At 44.3% G+C, this 22,304-nt stretch overlaps 2 protein-coding genes across 3 annotated transcripts in view; one reads left to right on the top strand and one right to left on the bottom strand.

Annotated features, from left to right (window-relative positions):
- The window catches only part of NOP58 (NOP58 ribonucleoprotein), a 28,799-nt gene extending 20,790 nt beyond the window's left edge, over window positions 1-8,009 (bottom strand). The window contains exons 1-2 of one of the 2 annotated variants that reach the window (XM_021398475.1): window positions 7,780-8,009; window positions 817-893 (exon numbers count right to left, since the gene is read on the bottom strand). In XM_021398475.1, the coding sequence (XP_021254150.1) occupies window positions 817-893; window positions 7,780-7,824 (122 nt within the window). In that variant the 5' untranslated portion in view covers window positions 7,825-8,009. Of the gene's footprint in view, window positions 1-409; window positions 439-816; window positions 894-7,779 lie in introns of those variants that run through there. The other variant, XM_021398476.1, reaches the window with a different exon arrangement.
- SUMO1 (small ubiquitin-like modifier 1) lies at window positions 9,734-19,546 on the top strand. Its single transcript, XM_021398477.1, has 5 exons — window positions 9,734-9,912; window positions 14,773-14,847; window positions 15,932-16,009; window positions 17,633-17,704; window positions 18,675-19,546. Exons 1-5 carry the CDS (start codon window positions 9,901-9,903, stop codon window positions 18,741-18,743), a joined length of 306 nt encoding a protein of 101 aa, XP_021254152.1. The 5' UTR covers window positions 9,734-9,900; the 3' UTR covers window positions 18,744-19,546.

The following is a 22,304-nucleotide window of genomic DNA, read 5'->3' as shown; positions in this document are numbered from 1 at the left end:
GAATCATTAGAAATACAAGAACTAACTTGATCAAAGAACAGATCCATTAAGAGCCATATCCTGTCTAGCAAGTGGCCAGGATGATATTTCCAAGACAAGATTAACAACACTTCAAACAGACAAATGTGGAATATTCTGTCCTCTCCTCCAAATATTCCTCCAGAGCAGTACAAATCCAAATCACAAGTCATAGCTTGTTCAGAAGTATCTGTTCTAACCAAAGCTGGTTAGAAATAGTCCAATAAAAACACCCTAAGCAGACTTGGCAGGAATTCACCATTGTTTCCAGCCTTAGGACAATTTGCTAGAAAGGTCAGCTTGGTCAGCAGGCACTGCAACCCCCGGGCAGCTACTCAGCGACGCTAACAGTCACTGGTGGCATGGGAAGCAACGCTAGCTCTCAACTTACAGAAGGATTCGCATGCTATTAGTTTCAGCCGGATTGAACCACGACGGGTTTTTATTTCAAGAATTTCCTGCGAGCACAAAAACATGTTATTTCAACCAGTTTCAGTTTTACAAACTTGGATGTTCTTGTCAAAACATCCAAAACTCCTTAAAATGTTGTTCTTTCTTTAGTGGTATGTGGTAATAACTTCTGCAGCTTAATTACACTGCAAATTATATATATATATATAGTATTATATAGTACCTAATTTCACATTACTGTTGTTCACAGCCTTTAAGTTTTACAATATTTTAAAGTCAACGCTTGTTTCTGAACTTCCTGTTTAAAGAGCTATACAGGCAGTTGTGTACTTCCAAAGTCAGGCTGCTACTCCCACATCAGACTGCTACCCCCATCAGGCTACTTACATTTTGTTTGCTTTTTCAGGAGTTTCAAACTCTTTCCACAAACTGTCAACTTCTTGGAGTTTTTTCTCATTCAGAACCTGCAGACAAAAACAAACAAAATACAAGCATATTTAAAGCACATCTGAACAACTTTCAAACTTGCATTCAGTAGAGATGACCTGGAACAGGTTCATGGCATATCCTGCCATTGGAAGTTACTACAGACGGAGTCAACAAACAATTATGGTGATCTCCAATTTCACCATTCTGTCTCAGCATCTTTATCCTACCAGCATGCAACTGTGTAAGTGCTGTCCCTCTTTCGTCAGGAGACCTGCTCTCACATTCGCAGTCCCTGAGACCTCAAGTTTAAACATAGTCTCCACCAGGCAGCGGGCTCCCTCAAGAAGACTGTGGCGACCCAGATGGAGGGCCTGCCCAGAGATGTAGCAGTTCAAGTCTCAGGCTGCAGGGAGTGCCTGAGCCTGCAGGTGCCGGGGGAGGGTGGGATGGATTCCACCTGTGTGAAGTGTGAGCAGGTGGATGAGCTGCTCAGCATGGTAGTGGAGCTCAAGGAGGAGGTAGAGAGATTAAGATCCATCAGGGAATGTGAGCGGGAGATAGACTGGTGGTGTAACTCTCTGCAGGGAAGACACCGGAATGATACCCCCAGACGGCGGCAGATCCTCTCGCCTACCATGATCGAGCTGAGGGAAACAAACTGGGAGAAGAGGAGGAATGGAAACAGGTCCCAGCTCGGCGACGCAGGCAACCGCCATCCCGGCCTACCTCGGTTCCCCAGGTGCCTCTGTGTAACAGGTTTAAGGCCCTGGAACCTGAGAGAGAGGTGAGTGAGGATGCAGGAGAAGCTCTGCCTGCAATGTTGCCAAAGTTGCCCAAGGTGAGGTGGTCGACTCCACGCCTTGAGACTGCCTCTGCCAGGAAGGACAGAAGGGTGATCATCATAGGCAACTCGCTTCTGAGAGGAGCGGAGACCCTATATGCCGGCCTGACCCTACCCATAGAGAGGTGTGCTGCCTCCCTGGGGCCCAGGTTAGGGATATCTCTAGAAAACTCCCCAGTTTGATCTACCCCTCTGATTATTATCCTTTAATAGTTCAGGCTGGCAGTGATAAGACTGCTGACAGAAGCCTGAAACTTCTCAGAAATGACTTCAGGGGACTAGGGCGGTTAGTTCAGGGAATAGGAGTACAGGTGGTATTTTCTTCTATCCTTTCATTTTCAGAGAAGGACACTGAAAGGGGCAGGAAAACCCATCTCACAAACACACGGCTGAGAGGCTGGTGCAAACGCAAGAATTTCGGGTTCTTTGATCACGGGGCGGTTTACTCGGCACCAGGCCTGAGGTCTGCTGATGGGTCTGTCCTGTCTCAAAGGGGAAAACGCATCCTTGCCCAGGAGCTGGCAGGGCTTATAGAGAGGGCTTTAAAATAGAGAGAAAGGGGGAAGGGGATAAAACCAGCCCTGCAGGAGGTGTGCCTGGGTGGGCACTGGGATTAGGGGTGAGGCAACAGGCTCAGCTGAAGTGCATCTATGCCAATGCCCGCAGCATGAGCAACAAACAGGAGGAGCTGGAAGCCTTCGTGCGACAGGCAAACTATGACTTAGTTGCCATTACGGAAACATGGTGGGATCGCTCCCATGGCTGGAGTGCTGCGATGGATGGCTACAAGCTCTTCAGAAAGGATAGGCAAGGAAGGAGGGGTGGTGGCGTGGCTCTCTATGTTAGAGACTGTTTTGATGCTGTTGAGCTTGCAACTGGGGAAGACAACGTTGAATGTCTATGGGTTAGGATCAAAGGAAAGGCTGACAAGGCAGACATCCTGGTGGGGGTCTGTTATAGAGGTCTGTTATATCCTAACCAGGATGAAGAGACAGATGAGGCGTTCTATAAACAGCTGGCTGAAGTTGCGAGATCGCCAGCCCTTGTCCTCATGGGGGACTTCAACTTCCCTGATATATGCTGGGAATACAACACGGCGCAGAAGCAGTCTAGGAGGTTTCTAGAGTGTATGGAAGATAACTTCCTTCTGCAGCTGGTGAGAGAACCTACCAGGGGAGGTGCCCTGCTAGACCTGCTGTTCACAAACTGAGAAGGTGTGGTGGGAGATGTGGAAGCCGGAGGCTGCCTTGGACAGAAGGAAGTCCTGAAGGCGCAGGAACAGGCTGTCCCCCTGAGCCACAAGATGAGCTGGCGGGGAAGGAGAACAGCGTGGATGAGCAGGGAGCTTTTCCTGAGGCTCCAGGAGAAAAAGAGAATCTACATCCTGTGGAAGAAGGGACAGACAACTTGAAAAGAGTACAAAGAGGTTGTTAGGATGTGCAGAAAGAAAATTAGAAAGGCAAACGCCCAGCTTGAACTAAGCTTGGCTGCTGGGATTAAAGGAAACAAGAAACGCTTCTACAAATACATTAACGGTAAGAGGAGGACCAAGGAGAATCTCCATTCTTTACTGGATGCAGCTGGCGATGTGGCCACTGAGGACAATGAAAAGGCTGAGGTTCTCAATGCCTTTTTTACGTCTGTCTTTAAAAGCCAGACCAGCTGTCCTCAGAGCACTCTACTCCCTGACCTGGAAGTCTCGGATGGGAAGCAAAATAAACCCCCCCTGATTCAGGAGGAAACAGTCAGAGACCTACTATTCCACATGGACTGCCACAAGTCCATGGGGCCAGACAAGATCCATCCGAGAGTACTGAGGGAGCTGGCAGAGGAGATAGCCAAGCCGCTTTCCATCATCTATTGGCGTTCCTGGTCAACTGGAGAGGTCCCAGAAGACTGGAGACTTGCCAGTGTGACTCCCATCTACAAGAAGGGTCGTAAGGAGGATCTGGGGAACTACAGGCCTGTCAGCCTGACCTTTGTGCCAGAGAAGGTTATGGAGCAGATTGTCCTGAGGGAGATCACGTGGCATTTGCAGGACAATCAGGGGATCAGGCCCAGCCAGCATGGGTTTGTGAAGGGCAGGTCCTGCTTGACCAACCTGATCTCCTTCTATGATTGAGTGACCCGTCTGGGGGATGAAGGAAAGGCTGCTGATGTGGTCTACCTAGACTTCAGCAAAGCCTTTGACACTGTCTACCATAGTATTCCCCTGGAGAAGCTGGCTGCCCATGGCTTGGACAGGTACATTCTTTGCTGGGTAAGGAGCTGGGTGGAGGGCTGGGCCCAGAGAGTAGTGGCGAATAGAGTTAAATCCAGCTGACAACTGGTCACGAGTGGTGTTCCCCAGGGGTCGGTGCTGGGGCCTGTCCTCTTCAATATCTTTATTGATGACCTGGATGAGGGCACTGAGAGCACCCTCAGTAAGTTTGCAGATGACACCAAGCTGGCTGGGAGTGTTGATCTGCCTGGGGGTAGAGAGGCCCTGCAGAGAGATCTGGACAGGCTGGATTGCTGGGCTGAAGCCAATGGGATGAGGTTCAACAAGACCAAGTGCCAGGTCCTGCACTTTGGCCACAACAACCCCAGGCAACGCTACAGGCTTGGGGCAGAGTGGCTGGATGGTTGTGTGGAGGAAACGGACCTGGAGGTATTGGTCGATGCTCGGCTGAGCATGAGCCAGCAGTGTGCCCAGGTGGCCAAGAAGGCCAATGGCATCCTGGCTTGTATCAGGAACAGTGTTGCCAGTAGGAGCAGGGAAGTCATTGTCCCTCTGTACTCAGCCCTAGTGAGGCCCCACCTCGAGTACTGTGTCCAGTTTTGGGCCCCTCACTGCAAGGAAGACACTGAGGCCCTGGAGCATGTTCAGAGGAGGGCGACGAAGCTGGTGAGGGGTCTGGAGCACAGGCCTTATGAGGAGCGGCTGAGGGAGTTGGGATTGTTCAGTCTGGAAAAGAGGAAGCTCAGGGGAGACCTTATCGCTCTCTGTAACTACCTGAAGGGAGGTTGTAGTGAGCTGGGGGTCAGCCTCTTCTCTCTTGTAACTAGTGACAGGACGAGGGGGAATGGCCTCAAGTTGCGCCAGGGGAGATTTAGGCTGGACATGAGGAAATACTACTTTTCTGAAAGAGTGGTCAGGTGCTGGAATGGGCTGCCCAGGGAGGTGGTTGAGTCACCGTCCCTGGAGGTGTTCAAGAAACGTTTAGATATAGCGTTGAGAGACATGGTTTAGTGGGGTTATTGTACATGGATGGCTGGACTGGATGATCTTGTAGGTCTTTTCCAACCTAGCTAATTCTATGATTCTATGAATTTACAGTGTTATACTTGCTTTCAACTGCATTACCGAAGTTGCTCAATAACGGCTAGGTCCTTTTGAACCTGCACCATCAAAGCAAAGCCCTCTCCTTGTTTATCAAAACTGGTCTTGCTCCACCTCTTAAAGGATTCATTAACAACCTCATTGACCCAAACCTGTCTCTACTTTGGGAAAATACAAACATGTCTGGGACACCTCACAGGAAGGAGTGATCCCGCACCTTATTTTCATGAATCCAAATGAACCCAAGGAAGAAAGGACATCGCAATACGGATGACTTTTCACCAGAGCTCAGGAATCAGTTGAACTGAAATTGCTTAAGAGGCAGCAATAGCTTAATTCCATCTCTGGTCAAAGGGGATTCCCTTTCAGTATTTAAGCAGGAAAAGGTTAACGATTACACTGCTAGACCCTACACAAATTTCACAAAATGCCGAGTGTACTGCAAACTCCTAGAAAAGTGCTCAGGGGAACAACACTGGCAAGATCCTTACAATATTACATTTGTCATACCTCACTAAAAATGTTGGATTTAAGTTGTGACAAAGCCCCAACACAACCAAAATTTGACTTAGAGCAGTGCAAAAATCATTCTTGCACCCTTGCAGATTTTTAAACCCATTTTAAACTTATTTGCTGAGCAAATAAGCATGGTAACACATGTCCCACAGGTCTCTGAGACACAAGACAACCTTTGGGCACATCTTCCTCTCCCCATCCGGTTGATTCTTTGCTTTGGATTTAATTCATCTTTGACATGGACTGGATTAGTTCTTCCTATCCTGAAGCTTAGAGAATTTTCTGTCTCTATAAACGGACATCGAGAAAAACACAGGCATGCAAGCTGATAAATCAAGGTTGCTAGTACACAGAAATTATGGCTGCCTATAGACATTTTATATCCCACCAAATACTAAGATGTATTGGAACAAGACCTACAAGATCTAGAACACGGTTATCCCATTTGGCTTTACTACACACACACTCTTTGCTCCTCTGATGGGAGCAATACCTACAAGAGAACACTGAAGAGCTACCCAGCTTGCAGAGGAAGATGGTTCTGACCACCAAAGCATAAAGGTGGAGCACAGTTATGTTGGCTACAGATTGTGGGCACTGCTGAAAAGGGAAGCAGGTGACGACAACTGTTTCCAAAAGTTCTGAAACCCAAATTCTCTTCTGCTTCTTTAATTCCTTGAGAATTAAGAAACAAAACAGTGGCTATCTTTTGAAGCTGTTTAAAAAAAAAAAAAAGCCAAACACTACAATGAATACTTTGATACAGAACAAACATACAGCTATAACAATCACATAAATTTGCAGCTACTGTGTGTACGAAAGGAAAGTTCTCCCTGTCCTGCAGATATGCAGTGTGGCTGGGTCTCCCTGGCAGCTGCTAAGAGCCAGCATGGAAAAACAAAACACATCTCCAAACACATATCTGAATAAAATGTTAATTACGCTCAGTTCTATCAGATAGCTTCCAGCTCTCTCACATCCAACCCAGGTGCCAAATGCAGTTCGCTCTCTCAGAGTATGTTTAAAGTCCACGAGGGAACGCTGCTGCTTGCTGCCTAGTGCCCTCTGCTGCTTGGCACGGACACCACAGCCGGGCCCGCAGAGCACGCAGCTGCTGACACCTACAGCAGCACTTATGCAGAGAAGTTTCTTCAGTTCAGTGTCTCCACTCCTGCCTTTACTTTCAGCCAACCTTGGTTTCAGTGGTTTAAATATGGGCTGTTTTCAGCCCTTCCTGACTCCTGCAGAATTACAGAATAGAATCACTGAATTTCCTGAGTTGGAGGGACCTTCAAGGATCATTGAATCCAACTCCTGGCTCCACAAAGGATCATCTAAAAGTCAAACCCTCTGTCTGAGCACACTGTCCAAACGGTCTTTGAGCTCCAGCAGCTGGGGGCCGTGCCCACTGCCCTGCACAGCCCGTTGCATACCCACCACCCTCTGGTGCAGAACCTTTCCCTAACCCCCAGCTGCCCCTCCCCTGACACAGCTCCATGCCGTTCCCTCGGGCCCTGTTGCTATCCCCGGAGAGAAGAGCTCAGCGCTGCCCCTCTGCTTCCCGTGAAGAGCTGCAGCCGCTATAAGCCTCCCCTCAGCTCCTCTGCTCTCGGCTGAACAAACCAAGGGATCTCAGCTGCTCCTAACACACCTTGCTCTCAGACCCTACCCCATCTTTGCTGCCCTACTGCAGACCTTCTTTTTTTTTTTTTTTTTTTTTTAATATCCTTCTTACATTGTAGCACTCAAACCTGCGCAATGCTTGAGGTGAGGCCACACAGTGCAGAACAGAGTAGCGCAATCCCTGCCCTCCGCCACCTAGCTAAGCTGGGCTTCACATACTGCTGTGCAAATACAGAGAGTCGTGGAGGGCTTGGCTCACTACAAAATATATTTTTTTTTCACACGGAGATAAGACTTCTCTTAACAACAGAGAAGCTGCAGGTTAACAACAGTACGACGGGCCACTGCCCAGAATCATGTGGGGGGCTACCCGCATCACCCCGTACAATCAGCAAAAAGAGCAACCATCGGCTTCAGCAGGCTCCGGGCCTTCTCCCCAGCCCCCGCCCGCCCAGCTCCCGCAGGCCGGAAGCCCCAGGACAGCCGAAGGACACTGACCCATACCCAACTAGCCCCACGTCAAGATAGACACACCACCCTTCTACGGCCCCCGCCAGGCCACAACTGAGAACGAGGCGCAGCCTCCTCACGGCCCCTAGACCGCGCACCGGCGCCTCACCTTGAAGATAGCATAGCCAGCAGCAGTCTCAAACAGCACCAACATGGCGGCAACAAAGAAGGGCCGGGGACGGCCGGGGACAGCACAGCCACGTGCGCTCACCGACGGTACCCCCCGGTCAAGCACGCGCGCGCCGGAAGCGGAAGCGGGAACGGCGGAAGTGACCTCACCGGTGGGGGGAAGCGCTGGGGCCGCCCGTCCCGTGCACTCCTACAGGCCACGTGGCGGGCGGCGCGCACGGCGAGAGCGCGCATTGGGCGGGGCTGAGGCTTTTGCCTTTATAACCGTTACCCCTTAAGCGCCCCAACTTGGAGGTCACGGCTAGGGGAAGGCACAGCCGTGCAGGTCTCAGTGTTGCACTTTGCAAGTTCTCGCCTGTGAGCGGCGGTGTAGCGGGACGCGCTGTGACTGCAGGGCCGCGCAGTGGGTGTGGGCTGAGTGCAGTCCCCACCTTGCTAGGTTCTTGCTGCTGCTTTCGGGGTTACCTGTGGTGCTGTCCCTGCCTGCCGGAAGGGGGTGGTGTTGGGGCCTGGTTGTTCCCGGCGTGTGTTCGTGCGTCTTATGCAATCGTCTCCGTGAGTCAGCAGCGCTTCATTTCCTGTCCTGCTCTTGTGTAAGAGGTACGCTGGGAAACCAGCAGTCCGAAATACAGGGATTCACGTTCTTCCCAATGGTTCCTTTTTTTCCGTGGAAAGTTTTTTTTACTTAGATTTTTTGGTATTGTAGTGAATATTTAAGCCCTATAACTAATAGCATTACCGAAGAAGCAATTTTCAGCTTGAAAGGTCATTTTTCCATCTCACACGCTTACTTTCAAAGCCCTGTTTCAGGGCTGATGGCCCAGGATGTTGTTCAGAATGTTACGTTCATCCTTTTTGTCAGTACTACCTGCTCCCAGGCAGCTATGCCAGTGTTAGGAAGCACTTGGTTGTTCTTTGTATTACTAGAAAACTGGGTTTTGGTAGGTTGAAGAGGCTACGTACAGAGGAGCTGGGCCACTGATTCTGAGGGGGGGAACGCTACACCCCTCCCCTGCTGAACTGCATACGTGACCTTGAATAAAGTTACGCCTCAACCTGAAGCAATGGAGGGGAGCTCACTGACTTCAGGTGGCTGAGATTAGTTGCAAGGGAGGAAAATCAAATAAGTTATAATACTTCCCTTAATAGTCTCATTTAATTCCTAGGTGGCTGCAGCAGTGATGGCTTTGAGTGTTCTAGAAGAGCCTTGCATGTGTATGCTCCATTTTCATTAAAGCAGTGTTATTGTGTTTTAACTGTAAATACTCAGTATATTGAGTTTACACAGTCGAAGAAGAGAAGTGTGGGCTTTGTTGATGTGTTCCCGTATTTCTCACGGGTCAAACAGACCAGTTTCGCAGATACTGCGCTGACATAGCTTGTGCCCTGGGGCTGTGACTTCCTTAACAAGGCGGAGCAGCAAGAGTCGGAGCGGTGAGTGCTCGGTGTGTGCAGCCGCGCACATGTCGGTGCTGTGCCTTTGTCCTGCATAGAGGTGCGCAGCTGAGTTCTGGCTCATCCGAGCGTGTGCTTTTATTGCAGAACTGTGTGGGAAAAGAATTACGCTCAGGTTTTATGCTACGTTTTATGTCCGAGGCTAGAGCCACGCCGGTATACGGCTACCTTTCTGTACTTAAAGCTGTGCTTTCGGTTGCGAGTAGCAACGGCGCATAGGGTGAAATTTGTTCTATTGTTGGTATTGTGCGTTCTTTTGAAGCCTTTAGGCGGCTTACTTGGGGGAAGGGAGGGGGAGTGTTACTGAACTGACGCGCTCCCCCCAGCGGCGGTGCCGCCCGCTCCGCTGCCCGGCACACAGCCGTCGGCACCGCTCGCGGGATGAACTCTATCTGCTTGGGGCCTACGCTTGGCGCCGGCCGCGAAGCAGCAGCGGGGCAAGCCGGGCCCCGCGTGCCGACGCGGAGCGAGCCAGGGCGGGCTGAGCCGGGCCCCGCTCGGGCGGGGAGGAGCCGGCGGCGGGAAGTGAGCTCAGGCGCACAGGAAATCCCGCCCGCGCCGCGGCCTGTGTTTGCGCTGCGGGCAGAGAAAGGAGCCGAGCCCCGCAGCGGCCCAGCCGAGCCCGCCGCCCGCCCCGCGCCTAGCCATGTCGGACCAGGTACGCGGGGAGCCCCGGCCGCGAGGGGAGCGGCGGCACGAAGCCCCGCGGCCCGGGCGCGAGGCGGGAGCTGCTCCCTCCACCCCCCCCACCCCCCGGCCGCCCCCTGCAGACGGCGGGGCCGAGCGGGGCAGGGGGCGGGGGTGTCCCGTCGGGGAGTGCGGTGGGGGAGGGCATCTCTCCAGGCCGAGCTCTGTCTGTGGCTCCGCTCCCTCCCCGCTGTGGGTTAATCCCCCCCATCCCGCCCCGGTCGAGGCATTGGGAGCGGGGCCGGCCCCGGGGCGCGCTCCTGGCGGGGGGGGGGGGCGCGCAGCAGCTTCCTTTCGTTTTCCGTTGCTCGGCGGTGCGGTAGGATGCTGCTCCCTCGAGCGGGCTCTGCGCGCGTTGGGCCGGGCCTGGTGGGGCCCACGGCTGCCTTAGGAACGCGAATAGGGGGGAGGGTGAACCCTGACTTGCCCAGTTCAGCGTTGTATGCACGTATTTAAACATCCGGTCCTTGTCCCATACCCTGTCCTTCCTCCACTGGTACGCCGTGATGTTGCTGTCAATTCTGACCCGTCAGCGAGGGACTTCAATAGTTCCTTGTACGGCAAGTTCTTGGCTCGCTTGGCAGGCACACACACAGCCCTTTGCTCGCATCCATTGCGTTAGGCTGTGTGACCTGCTGGCTGGAAGCTACAACAGCGTTCCAGTTCCAATCTGTGCTCTGTTTCACTTTATCATTTATAGTGCTTTCATATGGCAGTGTTTTCTAACTTTGTCACGATCGTTTGAATTCTGAAAAATCAACTTTAGTATCTACAAATGTTTCTTGCAATGCTGTGAAGTCAAGAGTAGTACCAGTGCCAGCCAGGGAATTACAAACACACAAAAGTTGATACACTGCATCTGCTGTGCAGAGTAGCCTTGATAGGTTGTGAATAGAAATTATTGCTGTATGTGCTGGTGGTCATTCCCTGCTTTTCAGCTCTGTGCAGCTGTGTTGGTGAGGATGCTCCTGCCTCTCCGTAAGCACAGCTATTGCTGGCACTGATTAGGGCACATCTCCAGTGCAGGGGACTGCAGGAAAGTGGCTGCGGATAAAGAAAACACGGTTTCTGAACTAGTTTTTTTCGGCTGTTATTCTTGTGACCCATTCTGTAGCGCTCTGCGTTTGTGAATTAAGGCATGTTTTAACACATACCAGCTTTCATTAAGTAATTCCTTCTCCAGCCCAGTCCTGCTAAAGCACATACATGTTTAGAACTGCTTGAAGTATGTAAAATTTAGTGCATGGGATCACCTCTTTGGTCTTTGAATAATCGCCCACATTGATTTATTGAAAATAAAGCTAAATATTGTCATATATGTGTCTGTACTGGGGAGACTGCAGCAAGAGCTTAACCGCCACTGAAGTAACCACACAATGTGCAGTGATGCGGAACTGTAGACCTTATTCCCTTGTTTATCAACCCTACTAGAATAATTTGATTGCCTGAAATTGAGCGTTGCTTACCATGTCTTCCTTGTGGCCCCGAATTTAAGTTGTTAAGAGGATGCCATTTGGCAGTAGTTAAAATTTTGGCTTGTCCTTTTAGTATAAATCAAGACACATGCTTGATTTAGTAACTTTATTCCCAATAGGAGATATACTTTTTTTATCATTGAAGTTACTGTAAGAAGGACAAACTGCAAAAAGCATACAGCTGCTTGGTGGGATCCAAGGAGAAAAAGAAAATTGTTCCCTTTGAAGGATCTTGGATTTGCTCTAGTTGAATATAGGTGTTTGTCTCTTCATGGACCACAGATAGAATGCTGTGGTACAATTTTATACATTTTCTCACTCCTATAGCAAACGTCAGAGTTCATTTGCTGGATTATGAAGTGTATTGCAATCTTATACATTCTGTAATTTTGATTTTAAAAGAGCTAGAAGAATTCTGGGTATGTTTAGACAGTGAAGTCTGAGCACTTGAGAAAACTGGAGGAGGAAATTTGTAATACACAAGCTTACAATGCTTGTTTTGTGGTTCTGTTAGCTGCAGCAGCAAATACCTGGCACACTCAGTGCATTTCATCCAAGAAGCTTTGGGTGCTTTAAGGTCATGAATTCAGTGTTGACATAAATGTGAGACAGTACTAGGGGCCTCACTTAATGCTCTTTAGGTGGAAAAAGTTTGACTATGTTATGACCTAGTTTTAGGTGAACAAGATTTGACTACAGAAAAAAGTCTTTACAACTTTAGAGATCTAATGAAAAGTTAGAACTGAGCATTGTGGTATTCCTCTTTTGTTTGTGTGGTTATTTTTCGTTTTTTCTTTCTTTTAACGTAGGATTTCATGTTGGAGCAATAACACCATTCCTTTTCACTGTGCAAGTGGAAGTCTGGAGGTTTGCTTGTGGGTTGGTGAACTGAGGTTTTGTTAGCGAATGCTAGTTGTTTACTAACTTGCTTTCTTCGTTCTTAAAAGGTTTTCTGCTGGGCTTTACCATTTGGCATTGAATAGCAGTACAGTTAGCACTGACAAAACGCAGGGAGGTGTTATATAGACTTGACCCTGTTTCTCTTTTCCTGAAGTTCCATCTCAGAACTGATTTCTGTGGGTGCTAAGTTGCTGGAGCTTTAAACAAGCATCTTTATAGGATGCTTTGTTTTTTTTAGGACTCTGATTCCCTCTGTTTTCTCTACTGCTTGCAGCTTTCCCTATTACATTTTAATACTTGAGTCATCTTTCCCTGAGAGTAGAGAACAAATACCTTAGGAATCATTGCTTTCCAGTTGTATTGGCCAGAGGTGCTGTTATAGTAGTAATGATGTTTTGTCATACCTTTTACAGGATGATTTGTTTGTAGGAGCTAAGTAGGTAAATGTTACAATGCACAGAAGTGTTTAAAAAAGTACAAATACTTCTTCTGGGATAATATGCTGCTGTGAAATTCAGTTCTTATTCAGAAGTAAACTAAGACAGTGACTGATCTGAAATGTCCTTTGAAAGGACTGGATGTCTTAAATTCTCCTGCAAACAGGAGAAATTTGTTACATACTTTGCATCTGTAGAGATCTGAAACTTTTTGATTCATTGAGGCTAGTAATCCTGCATGTAGGGAATAAAAATGCTGTTTGTGCAAGTTACCAAGACAGATCTTGGTTCTCATTTTTCCTCTGTGAGTCAGGAGTGGAAGCCAGCATATTTTTATTCCTGCAATTAGAATTCAGATATGTTAGAAAGGGAAAACTTTGGTGGGAAGCTTGCTTGCTATGGCTATCACTGGTAGAGTCTCCTTTCACGTGTCCAAAGTGACTTGCTTGGAGACTCGAGAGTGTCTAGTTTCTGGAAGGCTTGGGGTTAATTTTGATTTATCATCCTCAAAGATCAAATCAAGTCCCAACAGTTCAGATTGTGCCCAGGTGAATATAAGGCCAGGTGGAGTCTATGGCTTTTGCTGTCGCAAAAATTGAATGGATTGAACTTGAGGCAGTATTCAAACTTACACAAAGAGCACTTCTTCTTTCTTTCTTCCAGATTGAGTAGTGCAGAAAGGGGAGCTGGTTGCAGACTTTTCCTCCCTTTCTCAAGTTTTAATCATAGAATCATAGAATGGTTTGGGTGGGAAGGGACCTTTAAGATCATCTAGTTCCAACCCACCTGCTGTAGGCAGGGACACCTCCCACTAGACAAGTATGCAGGAAAGCTGTGCTTGTTTAACCTCTGGGGGAGTGGCGGGGGAGTGGGGTGGGGAGATGCTCAGAAAGGTTTACCTACCATTTTAATATGGAGATAGAGGTCTATCTGGATGGTCTTAATATGTAGGTGTAGTATGTATTTCAAGTTCAGGCATACAAAGAATATTTGTATGTACTTGGTGAAAAGCGCCCTTATGATTGGGAAAACATGTATCAGATACCTGTACACATGCTGCTTATTTTGTCTACTGTGCTAAGCTGTAGAATGTAAAAGGAAGATGAAACATGATCAGCAGGATGTCCTTGTTTCTGATTACTCGGGAGAGTTTTTTCATTGAGTACCATCTGGACCTGTGGTGGTGTCTGTCTAAGATCACTTGTGTTCTGTTGGAACTTAACCAAAGTCCTGATCCAAAATATGTAGTGACAGGCAAGGCATTGGGCCAATAGTGCCTACTCTTTGGCTTAACTTATTTCTCCGCAGCTAACACGAGAACTTTGATGTCTCTGATTCATACTTTATAGAATATAGCATTTAAGTTGAAGAGTGTTAGTGCTTGAAATGTTGAATCAAAGTTTCCTGTACAGTTAATTCTTATCCTGGAGAGATACCAAAACACTGTAGTTCTTAGAAGTACAACTTCAATTTTTAAGAATTAGTCTTATAACAAACATACTAGAAGGAGGCTGTTAACTGATGTTGTTTTGTAGTCATAGGAGAAGGTGGCGTATCATCCTTTTGAAAGTAGTAACTGCTGTTGATGCAGTGGAAAGATTGAAAAGTGTTTCATGGTTCACTGCCTGTACACTGGTAGGGAGTTACAAGTATTTGTTTACTCATGCTGTCCTTCTTTTTGTCAAGTATCTGAGTCTCTTGGTATGCTTCCTATATATATACATTTTTTGCTATCCGCTTGTTGAGTTAGTGATATAAAATCATATTTCCCATTTTTTTCATCTGTCATCTATTTTTAAATGATTCTTCTTGTGTTTTTTTCCATCATTAACTTCTCACATGCAGAGGGGTAGCCTACTGTAGTGTTATGTTACTATTTTCACGTATAGAGGAAGAAATGAGGTACCTTGAATAGTGTGAATTTAATGTGATGAGGATAACTGGTATCGTACTGTCCGGTGAAAATAAGTGTTGGACTTAGATCATAGATTTTTTTTTCTTGGAATGTTTTTCTTGCAGGAAGCAAAGCCTTCAGCTGAGGACTTAGGAGATAAGAAAGAGGGGGAATACATTAAACTCAAAGTCATTGGGCAGGTGAGTTTTTACATAATGGACATCTGGGAGATGGTGTGAATTTTTAAACTATTGAAATGGATGGGAGAAAGTTGATATTTTAAGTTCTTCAATGTGAGTCTTCCCCTCCAAACCCCAAATAAACTATTTACCAGTTGCCAGCAATGTGTGTTAGCGTACTCTTAAATTCAGGTCTTTGGAATTCATGTACACAAGCATGAGATCAACTCTACTGGATAAGAATAAGAAGAGGTTTCTGTTGATTGACTTGTTGTTAATGAGAGATTGGATTGTAAGTCTGAATTTATATTGTTCAAATAGATATCAAGATTCTTCTAGAAGTCCTTCTCCACAAAGAACCATTAGTTCATTTGATTTAACTCAATGTTGTTTGTTGGAATATTAATGCAATTGCTGTTTACTGGAGACATGATTTTAACTGGGGCTAACATAAACTCAACTCTGCTGGTTTAATCAGCTATGATGAGAACACATTCAAAAGCTAAGTGTGACCCATGTACTTTTTGTACAGAACCTTTTGTGATCTGTTTTATCTGTAGCCATTTTGACAAATGCAGTTATTTGTACCTTATCGCTTGTAGGAAGGACTACAGAATAATGAGAGCTGAGATTTTGCTTTAAGGTTGATGTTATGTTGCCAAGTCAGCCTGTATCCTAACTTCCAGATAATTGCTCTATTTGAACAAGGTTTTGCATATATTTTGAAATACAAGCTTTAGCTTGTCTCGTGGAATCTTAGAGCAGAAGTCTTCTGCATATGTATGTTTGTATTTTGTAAGTATGTCAGCTGGTTAAAGATGGAGCACAGACTGAGCTGAGTATGGTATTTAATACTTCTAAATCCAAAAATGTCCATAGTGAGCCGAAGGCTATATTGTGCCATCTGTTTTAAAACAGAGCTTCCTGCGAAAGTGATGAATTTAAGTGCGTAACGTGAACCTCTAGGATGATTTAGCAGTCACTAAAGTATGCCCAGTGATAGTTAAATGGTGTTCTGTGCTACTTTCTTAATGAAACTCTTAAAATGAACATAGAGAAAGAAAGCAGTTACTGAAATAATAATTTTTTTCTTTTCTGTTCTTAGGACAGCAGTGAAATTCACTTCAAGGTGAAAATGACAACACACCTCAAGAAACTCAAAGAATCATACTGTCAAAGACAGGTTTGTGAAACAGTGACGCTGAATGTATAGTAGCTGTTCAGAAGGTATAGAAGTAACCTTTTAAAATGTCCAGACTTGCATTTATAGTTACTGTAAAATCTTCTGGATCCAAATGAAATTCCCTTGAAATAGAATGCAGCAGCTTAGGATGAGGGCAGCCTTAGACATTGTTACTGTCATAAGTATGGTAATAAATTTATACTAGCTATTATGCCCTAACCTAAAGAAATATGCAGTATTAATGATTGATACCGATAAATAGTAGTTACTGTTCCAGGACAGGAAATATATGTTCACTTCCAGATTCTGTGGCAGATACTGTGGATTCATTGATGCTATTTCTAGTGGCCCTGGCCTACTTCATTCCTGGCTTTGGGGATAGATGCCTTATGTGGCCTTTTCTTGAGCAATTGCATTGAAGTTCAATTCAGTAGATAAAATTATTAAAAAAAAAAACCTTTTTGTGGTAAGTTCAGTTTGCATTCAAGTATGGTTGGTTCTGTAGAAATGCCTTTTTGATACTATTACGCATTATTTTTTCAGTGTCTTTGTGCACTAATGCTGCTATATGGTTTACTATCCTACTAGAGAAGAAGGAGAGAAAAGGTTAAACACCAGTTATCCTTGTAGCCAAAATAAAAAATGACTAAAATTGGGATTCTTCAAAAAACTTAAAAGCAGATCCTGGAAATCATTCATGCAGTAGTCGTATTCACTGTTGGAAATGCGTGTGTGCAGATTTTTTTCCCCCAAGAAATACATGCTTCAGTCGACAGAACTATATCTGTCTCCTGGCTGAATTCTGGAGAGTCCCACTTCCTTCATCTATAGTCAACACTGGTTTTGGTGTCAAGTAATCTTTCTCTGCTAGAGGGGCAGCAGGCATTTCTTCCAAGTTGGCCAGAGGGATTGTTGGAGCACTGTGAAAAGCTTTTCCTACTTATGAGTTGTTCTGCGTAATAATTTGCAAGCAATATTTCTGAGATGTAATTGATGCACAAAACAGGTCATATTTCACTTGCACTTATTTTGCTAGATAATGCATATGAAAGAAGAGGAAAAAGTTAGGTGTTTGTCTTAGCTACGGAGGTGAAGTATGGTATTGAGCTTTAATATAGGAATACTGTACACTAGATGTACTATGACCTCATTTTATTTGCTGTTGTGATGCTCCATTCTCTGCTCACTCTCCTTCACAGTATAGAGCTTTTGCAGAGCTGATGACTGTAAAGGATACCATTCTTTCTTACAGTGATAGAAGATTGTGAAAGCAAGAGTAGGAGTTCATACACAGGTTCTTCATGTTATGGTAGTCTTTCATTAGGCTGATAAACTGTTCAGAAGAAGACTGCACCTTCATGTAATGTCTTGGAAGGGAGAAAGTTTCCTAATTCTTGAGCTAGAAGAACTTCACTGTAACTTTGGGAGAACTATGCAGTTCAGCATTATTGTTCTCCTTGAGCCACTTGGTGGTTTACATGGGAGCAACAGGATAGCTGAGCTGTCTGTGTAACAAGAACTAACGCTTTCCTTTTTGACTGATATGTGTTGTTTTTATTAAAGATGTTTTTCTTACCAATATGTGTACATCTCAGTGGAGTTTTTCTTGTGCATTTTTTTAAGGGTGTTCCAATGAATTCACTCAGGTTTCTCTTCGAGGGTCAGAGAATTACTGATAATCATACCCCCAAGGAGGTGAGTTTCTTTTCAGAGAGCATTGCATACAGCATTCAGTGGAGAAACTAAATACAAAATCTGTTAGTTTATCTGTTCTGCTACGCTAACCTGATTTGTTTCTTTAAATATAGCCAACTTCTTAGACTACATTTAATCAGATATACTCTGACTATACTTGTCTGACTGGAGTTTTTAATAAGGTTGCTACACAGGTCAGAAAAAAGATTGACTGGACCTTCACATGTAATTTTCCCTCAGAAGGAAGGGTGTAGTCACTACTCGTCAGTGAAAAAAGTCTAAGGGAGCTGGTCAGTTGTTGAACTAGATCTTCAGTTTGAATTTGGAACAAACGTGTTTAGTTCTCATTTATTAGATGAAAGTGTAAATAAACAGAAAACAGCTTACTTCTGCTGTCCAGTGACTTCCACCAATTGTTACGATAAAGCAGGAAGAAACATTGAGTTATAATGATGACTTTATGGAAAAAAATCAAACTTGTGCATTGTGGAATTCAACAAGTTAGTTTGTTTGAGACAACAGCTGTGAACAGGCTTTGAGTTGCAAGCTGTAGGTCTTAGCTGTATTGTGTTGTAGCAGTGTGCTGTATATAATCCATGTGGCTATACAGTGGATGCATTCACAGTGTTGGTAGTTGCGCTCCTGTGCATCTGTTGCCTGAGAAGGATTTTAGAGGAGAGTAAAGCTAGTAATTTCAAGCTGACGTGTACTGCTCAACAAGTGGATTTAGACTTCACAGATAAGGTTATTGCTTTGACTGAGACATGCTGAAATGTATTTGATCGAATTAGAAATATTGAAGATTGTGAGTGTTGGCTAGTGAGGTACTGAAAATTTTTTCACCCCTTTGTCTTTTGACAAATTATGATGGGGCAGGAGAACAAAGCATGGTATTGATTTTTCTAGGACCTGCTCTGAATTCAGTGCACCAGATTTATAACAATTGTGTTTTTTTTCTCTGTTCTCACAGCTGGGGATGGAGGAGGAAGATGTGATTGAAGTTTATCAGGAACAGACGGGGGGTCACTCAACAGTTTAGATCCTTCTGTTTGTTTTATTTCCCCTTAATCCTTTTTTATTTTTAAATAATAGTTCTTTTGTAATGTGGTGTTCAACACTGAATTGAAACTGGCACCCCATCTCTGGGAGTTTATTTTCAAGCGTCTGGTATTTTAAATTCTCGTGCTCATTATACACTATTGTTTCTGTTTTCATTGTGCTGAACTTCTGTGATCCAGCTGCAGCCCTGCTCTCCTTTTCCCTTCCACCCTCCCCTTTAGAAATACATGTACACACATGCATTTGTATGTTCACTAGGTTCGTGCATTTCAGGCACGAAGGTTGTAAGATCTGCCAGGTGGGCGAGTGTTCTTAATGACTTCCATATCTGCCCTGAAGTTTTGATGTGTGACTGTTTCACTCCTGGACTATAACTTTCAGTGCGAGATGAAGTTTTTCAGAACTAAACTGTGGAGAAATCGTGTATCCATAACTCAGCTATTTTGCTTAAATTGTGCTGATGGCCCAACGAAGAAGATCGGAGTTGGAAATGAAAAAGCTAGAACCGTTGTCATCTGTACCTTGCTCCAGAGATGGCTTTGCTGAAGACATAGAATTGAAAACCCTAATGATTCTTAAATCTTGCCAGAAGAGCCCAGAAGCATTTTAACTTCATATAGCAATTAGTACACGCAGGTATTCATGCAAGAATGTTCACAGCAGGCAACTGGTGTTACTTTGACACTCTTGTTTGTACCTTTTGGCCTGGGACATGGGTTTTGAATGGACATTGTCTGTACCAGCTTCATTTAAAATAAACAAGAAAAACGATTTTATAAACAATTTGCATTTTCTTTTCAAATGTTTGGAAATGAACAAAAATGTGAAAGGAGATAATTGGGGCTTTCTTTTCTAGTACCTCTACGTAGAAGGCAGAAAAAAAAATTGTGGTCTGTAAACATACCTTGAATGAAAGCATTTACTTTTTTCTACTTGCGTGAGCAATATACTTATTCGCTTGGATAGCAGGTGACTCTTTAAGACTACTAGCTGTTTCTTGTCCTGTTAAGGAATATTCAGATAGTTAACATACTGCTTCACTTCATGCACAAAGGTTAGACTGAAAATGCAACTTGGAAGAAAATACAAAAGTTTAATGTCTGCGTTTCATACGATCATGGTACCAATGAGTGATCTCTCTGTGATGGATGACATGGAAATGTCAAGATGCCTCAGCACACTTGAGGGTCCCCTTCATGTTATAGCTAGTTGCAGGTTCTAAATAGTTTGAGAACCTTTGATTGGGTGTGGAAGCTCAGATGGAAGGTTATAGGCAGGGCAGGGTAGAGAAGGTTTCTGCATTGTCCCTGCTTCAGCTTTTCAGCAGACGGATAGGATTGTTCCTAGCCTGGTTTTGAAAATCAAGTTCATTTTATGAATGGCAGATTAATTTAAAAGCCCATTTTAGTGCTGGCGTTCTTGGAAGAAATTGCAGATGAGTTGTCCATGATCAGTTTTTATGGCCCTTGCTGTAAAAACTATACAGGAACTTTCGTGCTTCTGGTTTGATTTACTAATACTTTTGTACGCATAGTGGCACCGAATTTTTTTAAAGATTAAAGCTTTTGATTAATAAATGTTAGAAAGTGGGAATTTTAAAGTATTCTATGTAATTCAGTTCTTCCTACTGTGACGTAGAACAACTTGGCTTCTTTGGACTTAGCTCCAGTTGCTTTTTGAGAATGCTAAACCTACCTGCTTCAGGATACCAGAAATAAAACAGCCTTATGATTACTGTCAGATCATCTCTGATTTAATTTTGTGTAATGCTCTTGTTCGTAGACAAGTTCTCATTATCCCACTTCTGCAAATTAGGAACAGAGGCACGGGGGACAGTGGTTTACTGAGGTCACTCAGGAAACTGAAAGTAGAGATGAGAAAAGAATCCAGTTCCCCTGTGTTTGATGTTAGTACTGTTGCTGGATCAGCTTTCTTTGGTTCTTGTTCACTTTTACCCTTTCGAGTCTGTTTTACATGCTCTTCCATATCAGTTTTCTAGTTTTGAAGCACTGCCTCACTGAAGCCTATGGAGGAGGGTTTCCTGCCAAATGCTATTTCAGCTTCAGTGGAATGAAGCTCAAGGCTAAGGTTGTTTTTTTTGTTCTGGTTTTTTTTTCCGTGTTGTGTAACATTTTCCTGAAACATGTCTCTTTATAGAATGGATATGGTACCAGTGGCAAAATTACTTGACCTCCTTTTGATATGTTATCAAGCATCAAGGAACAGAGCTGCTGATCTAAAGCAATGTCTGTACAGTTGCAACTGTTTGTGGAACAGTAATAGTAGGAAAACTGTACTCTGACTCCAAGATTAGTATTGAGAGCTTCATGTAAAATGAGAGGATAAACAAGCTACACATGCATTGGTACCTTTTTAAGGAACTTCATTTTTTGGAAGTTGTACTTCAAAATAAAACATAAATTTTGAAGTTGAGAGGACAAAGACTTGGTTTTTCTTCTTTCATTTCTTAGGATCAAGTAATAATTTTCCAAAAAACTGTTCTGAAAAGGTGGTCTAGATTGCTCTCTCTAAACCATTCATGGATTTGAAGCTCATGACTGGAAGTCAGTCTCCTTCGTATGTTGGAGAAAAATAGAGAAAATAATCTTTTCCTCCTTGTGAAATTTTTGTGTCCTCTTCATTGATGTGCTCACCTGTATATCAGAAAAACCCAGCTCAGCTGTTGATAGCTGCTCCTTCTCAGTGGTTTTTGGTTTAGAAAAGTGGTGAATGTTGGAAAAAGAGACAGTTCACAGCAGTAAGATGTAGTGGCTATTTACTTCAAATATTAAAGCAATTAAAATGTTTCTAATTATGAAGTTAATATACTTGATATTCATTATCATGCTGTATAAAAACTGTATTGATAAGTGCTGTATAAAATATCAAGTTCCATGTGGAGGTCTTAAAAGCTTATGTGTTTAAAGTATTTGTGTATTTTCTTAAATATATTTATATCTACATAGTCAATCATAAATTCAACAAAATGAGATTTTGAAGTTGGATGTTTAAATGTTTGCAGGCTGCAGATTTCAGTTAGAATGTCTAACTGACTTGAAGTCTGTTGCAAATTTTAAATAATTGTATTTAGAAGCTCTACAACTGTATACCACAATTTTTAACTTTTCCTATTTTGAATTAGGATTATTTTTAAAAATACAGTACTTAAGTATCTGTGCTGATCTGGGCATCTTCCATGTGCACTTTTGAACTGACAATGTGCAGATTTTCACAAATGAGATGATCATATTCTGAGACATCATGCAAAGAACTGTAGAAACTATGCAAGTTAGAAGTAGTGTAAACTGGCTTTGTCTTGCTTTTAGAACCAATACTTAATGCACATTCAATTCAAATGAAGTTAAGCTCCATCTTAGGGAGATCACAGAAGTTGGTTAGTCTTCTTCTCAGGAGACTACAGGAACAACAACGTAATTTGGATCTAGAAATGTCACTTTCTTTCGCTAGATTAATATTAGTCAAACAGAAAATCAGATGGCTTGCAAAGAAAAGTTCTTTTCTTACTATAGTTTGTCTTATT

This window comes from Numida meleagris, chromosome 5, assembly GCF_002078875.1.
Source record: "Numida meleagris isolate 19003 breed g44 Domestic line chromosome 5, NumMel1.0, whole genome shotgun sequence".
In the NCBI taxonomy this organism is placed as follows: Eukaryota; Metazoa; Chordata; class Aves; order Galliformes; family Numididae; genus Numida; species Numida meleagris.
Note: the sequence above shows the minus strand (reverse complement) of the source record. Positions and strands in the feature narration are given on the sequence as shown.

Excerpts from the sequence above, each read along its gene's own strand:
- SUMO1 (XM_021398477.1), top strand. Across the intron at positions 14,848-15,931 it reads AACTCAAAGTCATTGGGCAG|GACAGCAGTGAAATTCACTT; the intron begins GTGAGTTTTTAC and ends TTCTGTTCTTAG. Across the intron at positions 17,705-18,674 it reads ATAATCATACCCCCAAGGAG|CTGGGGATGGAGGAGGAAGA; the intron begins GTGAGTTTCTTT and ends CTGTTCTCACAG.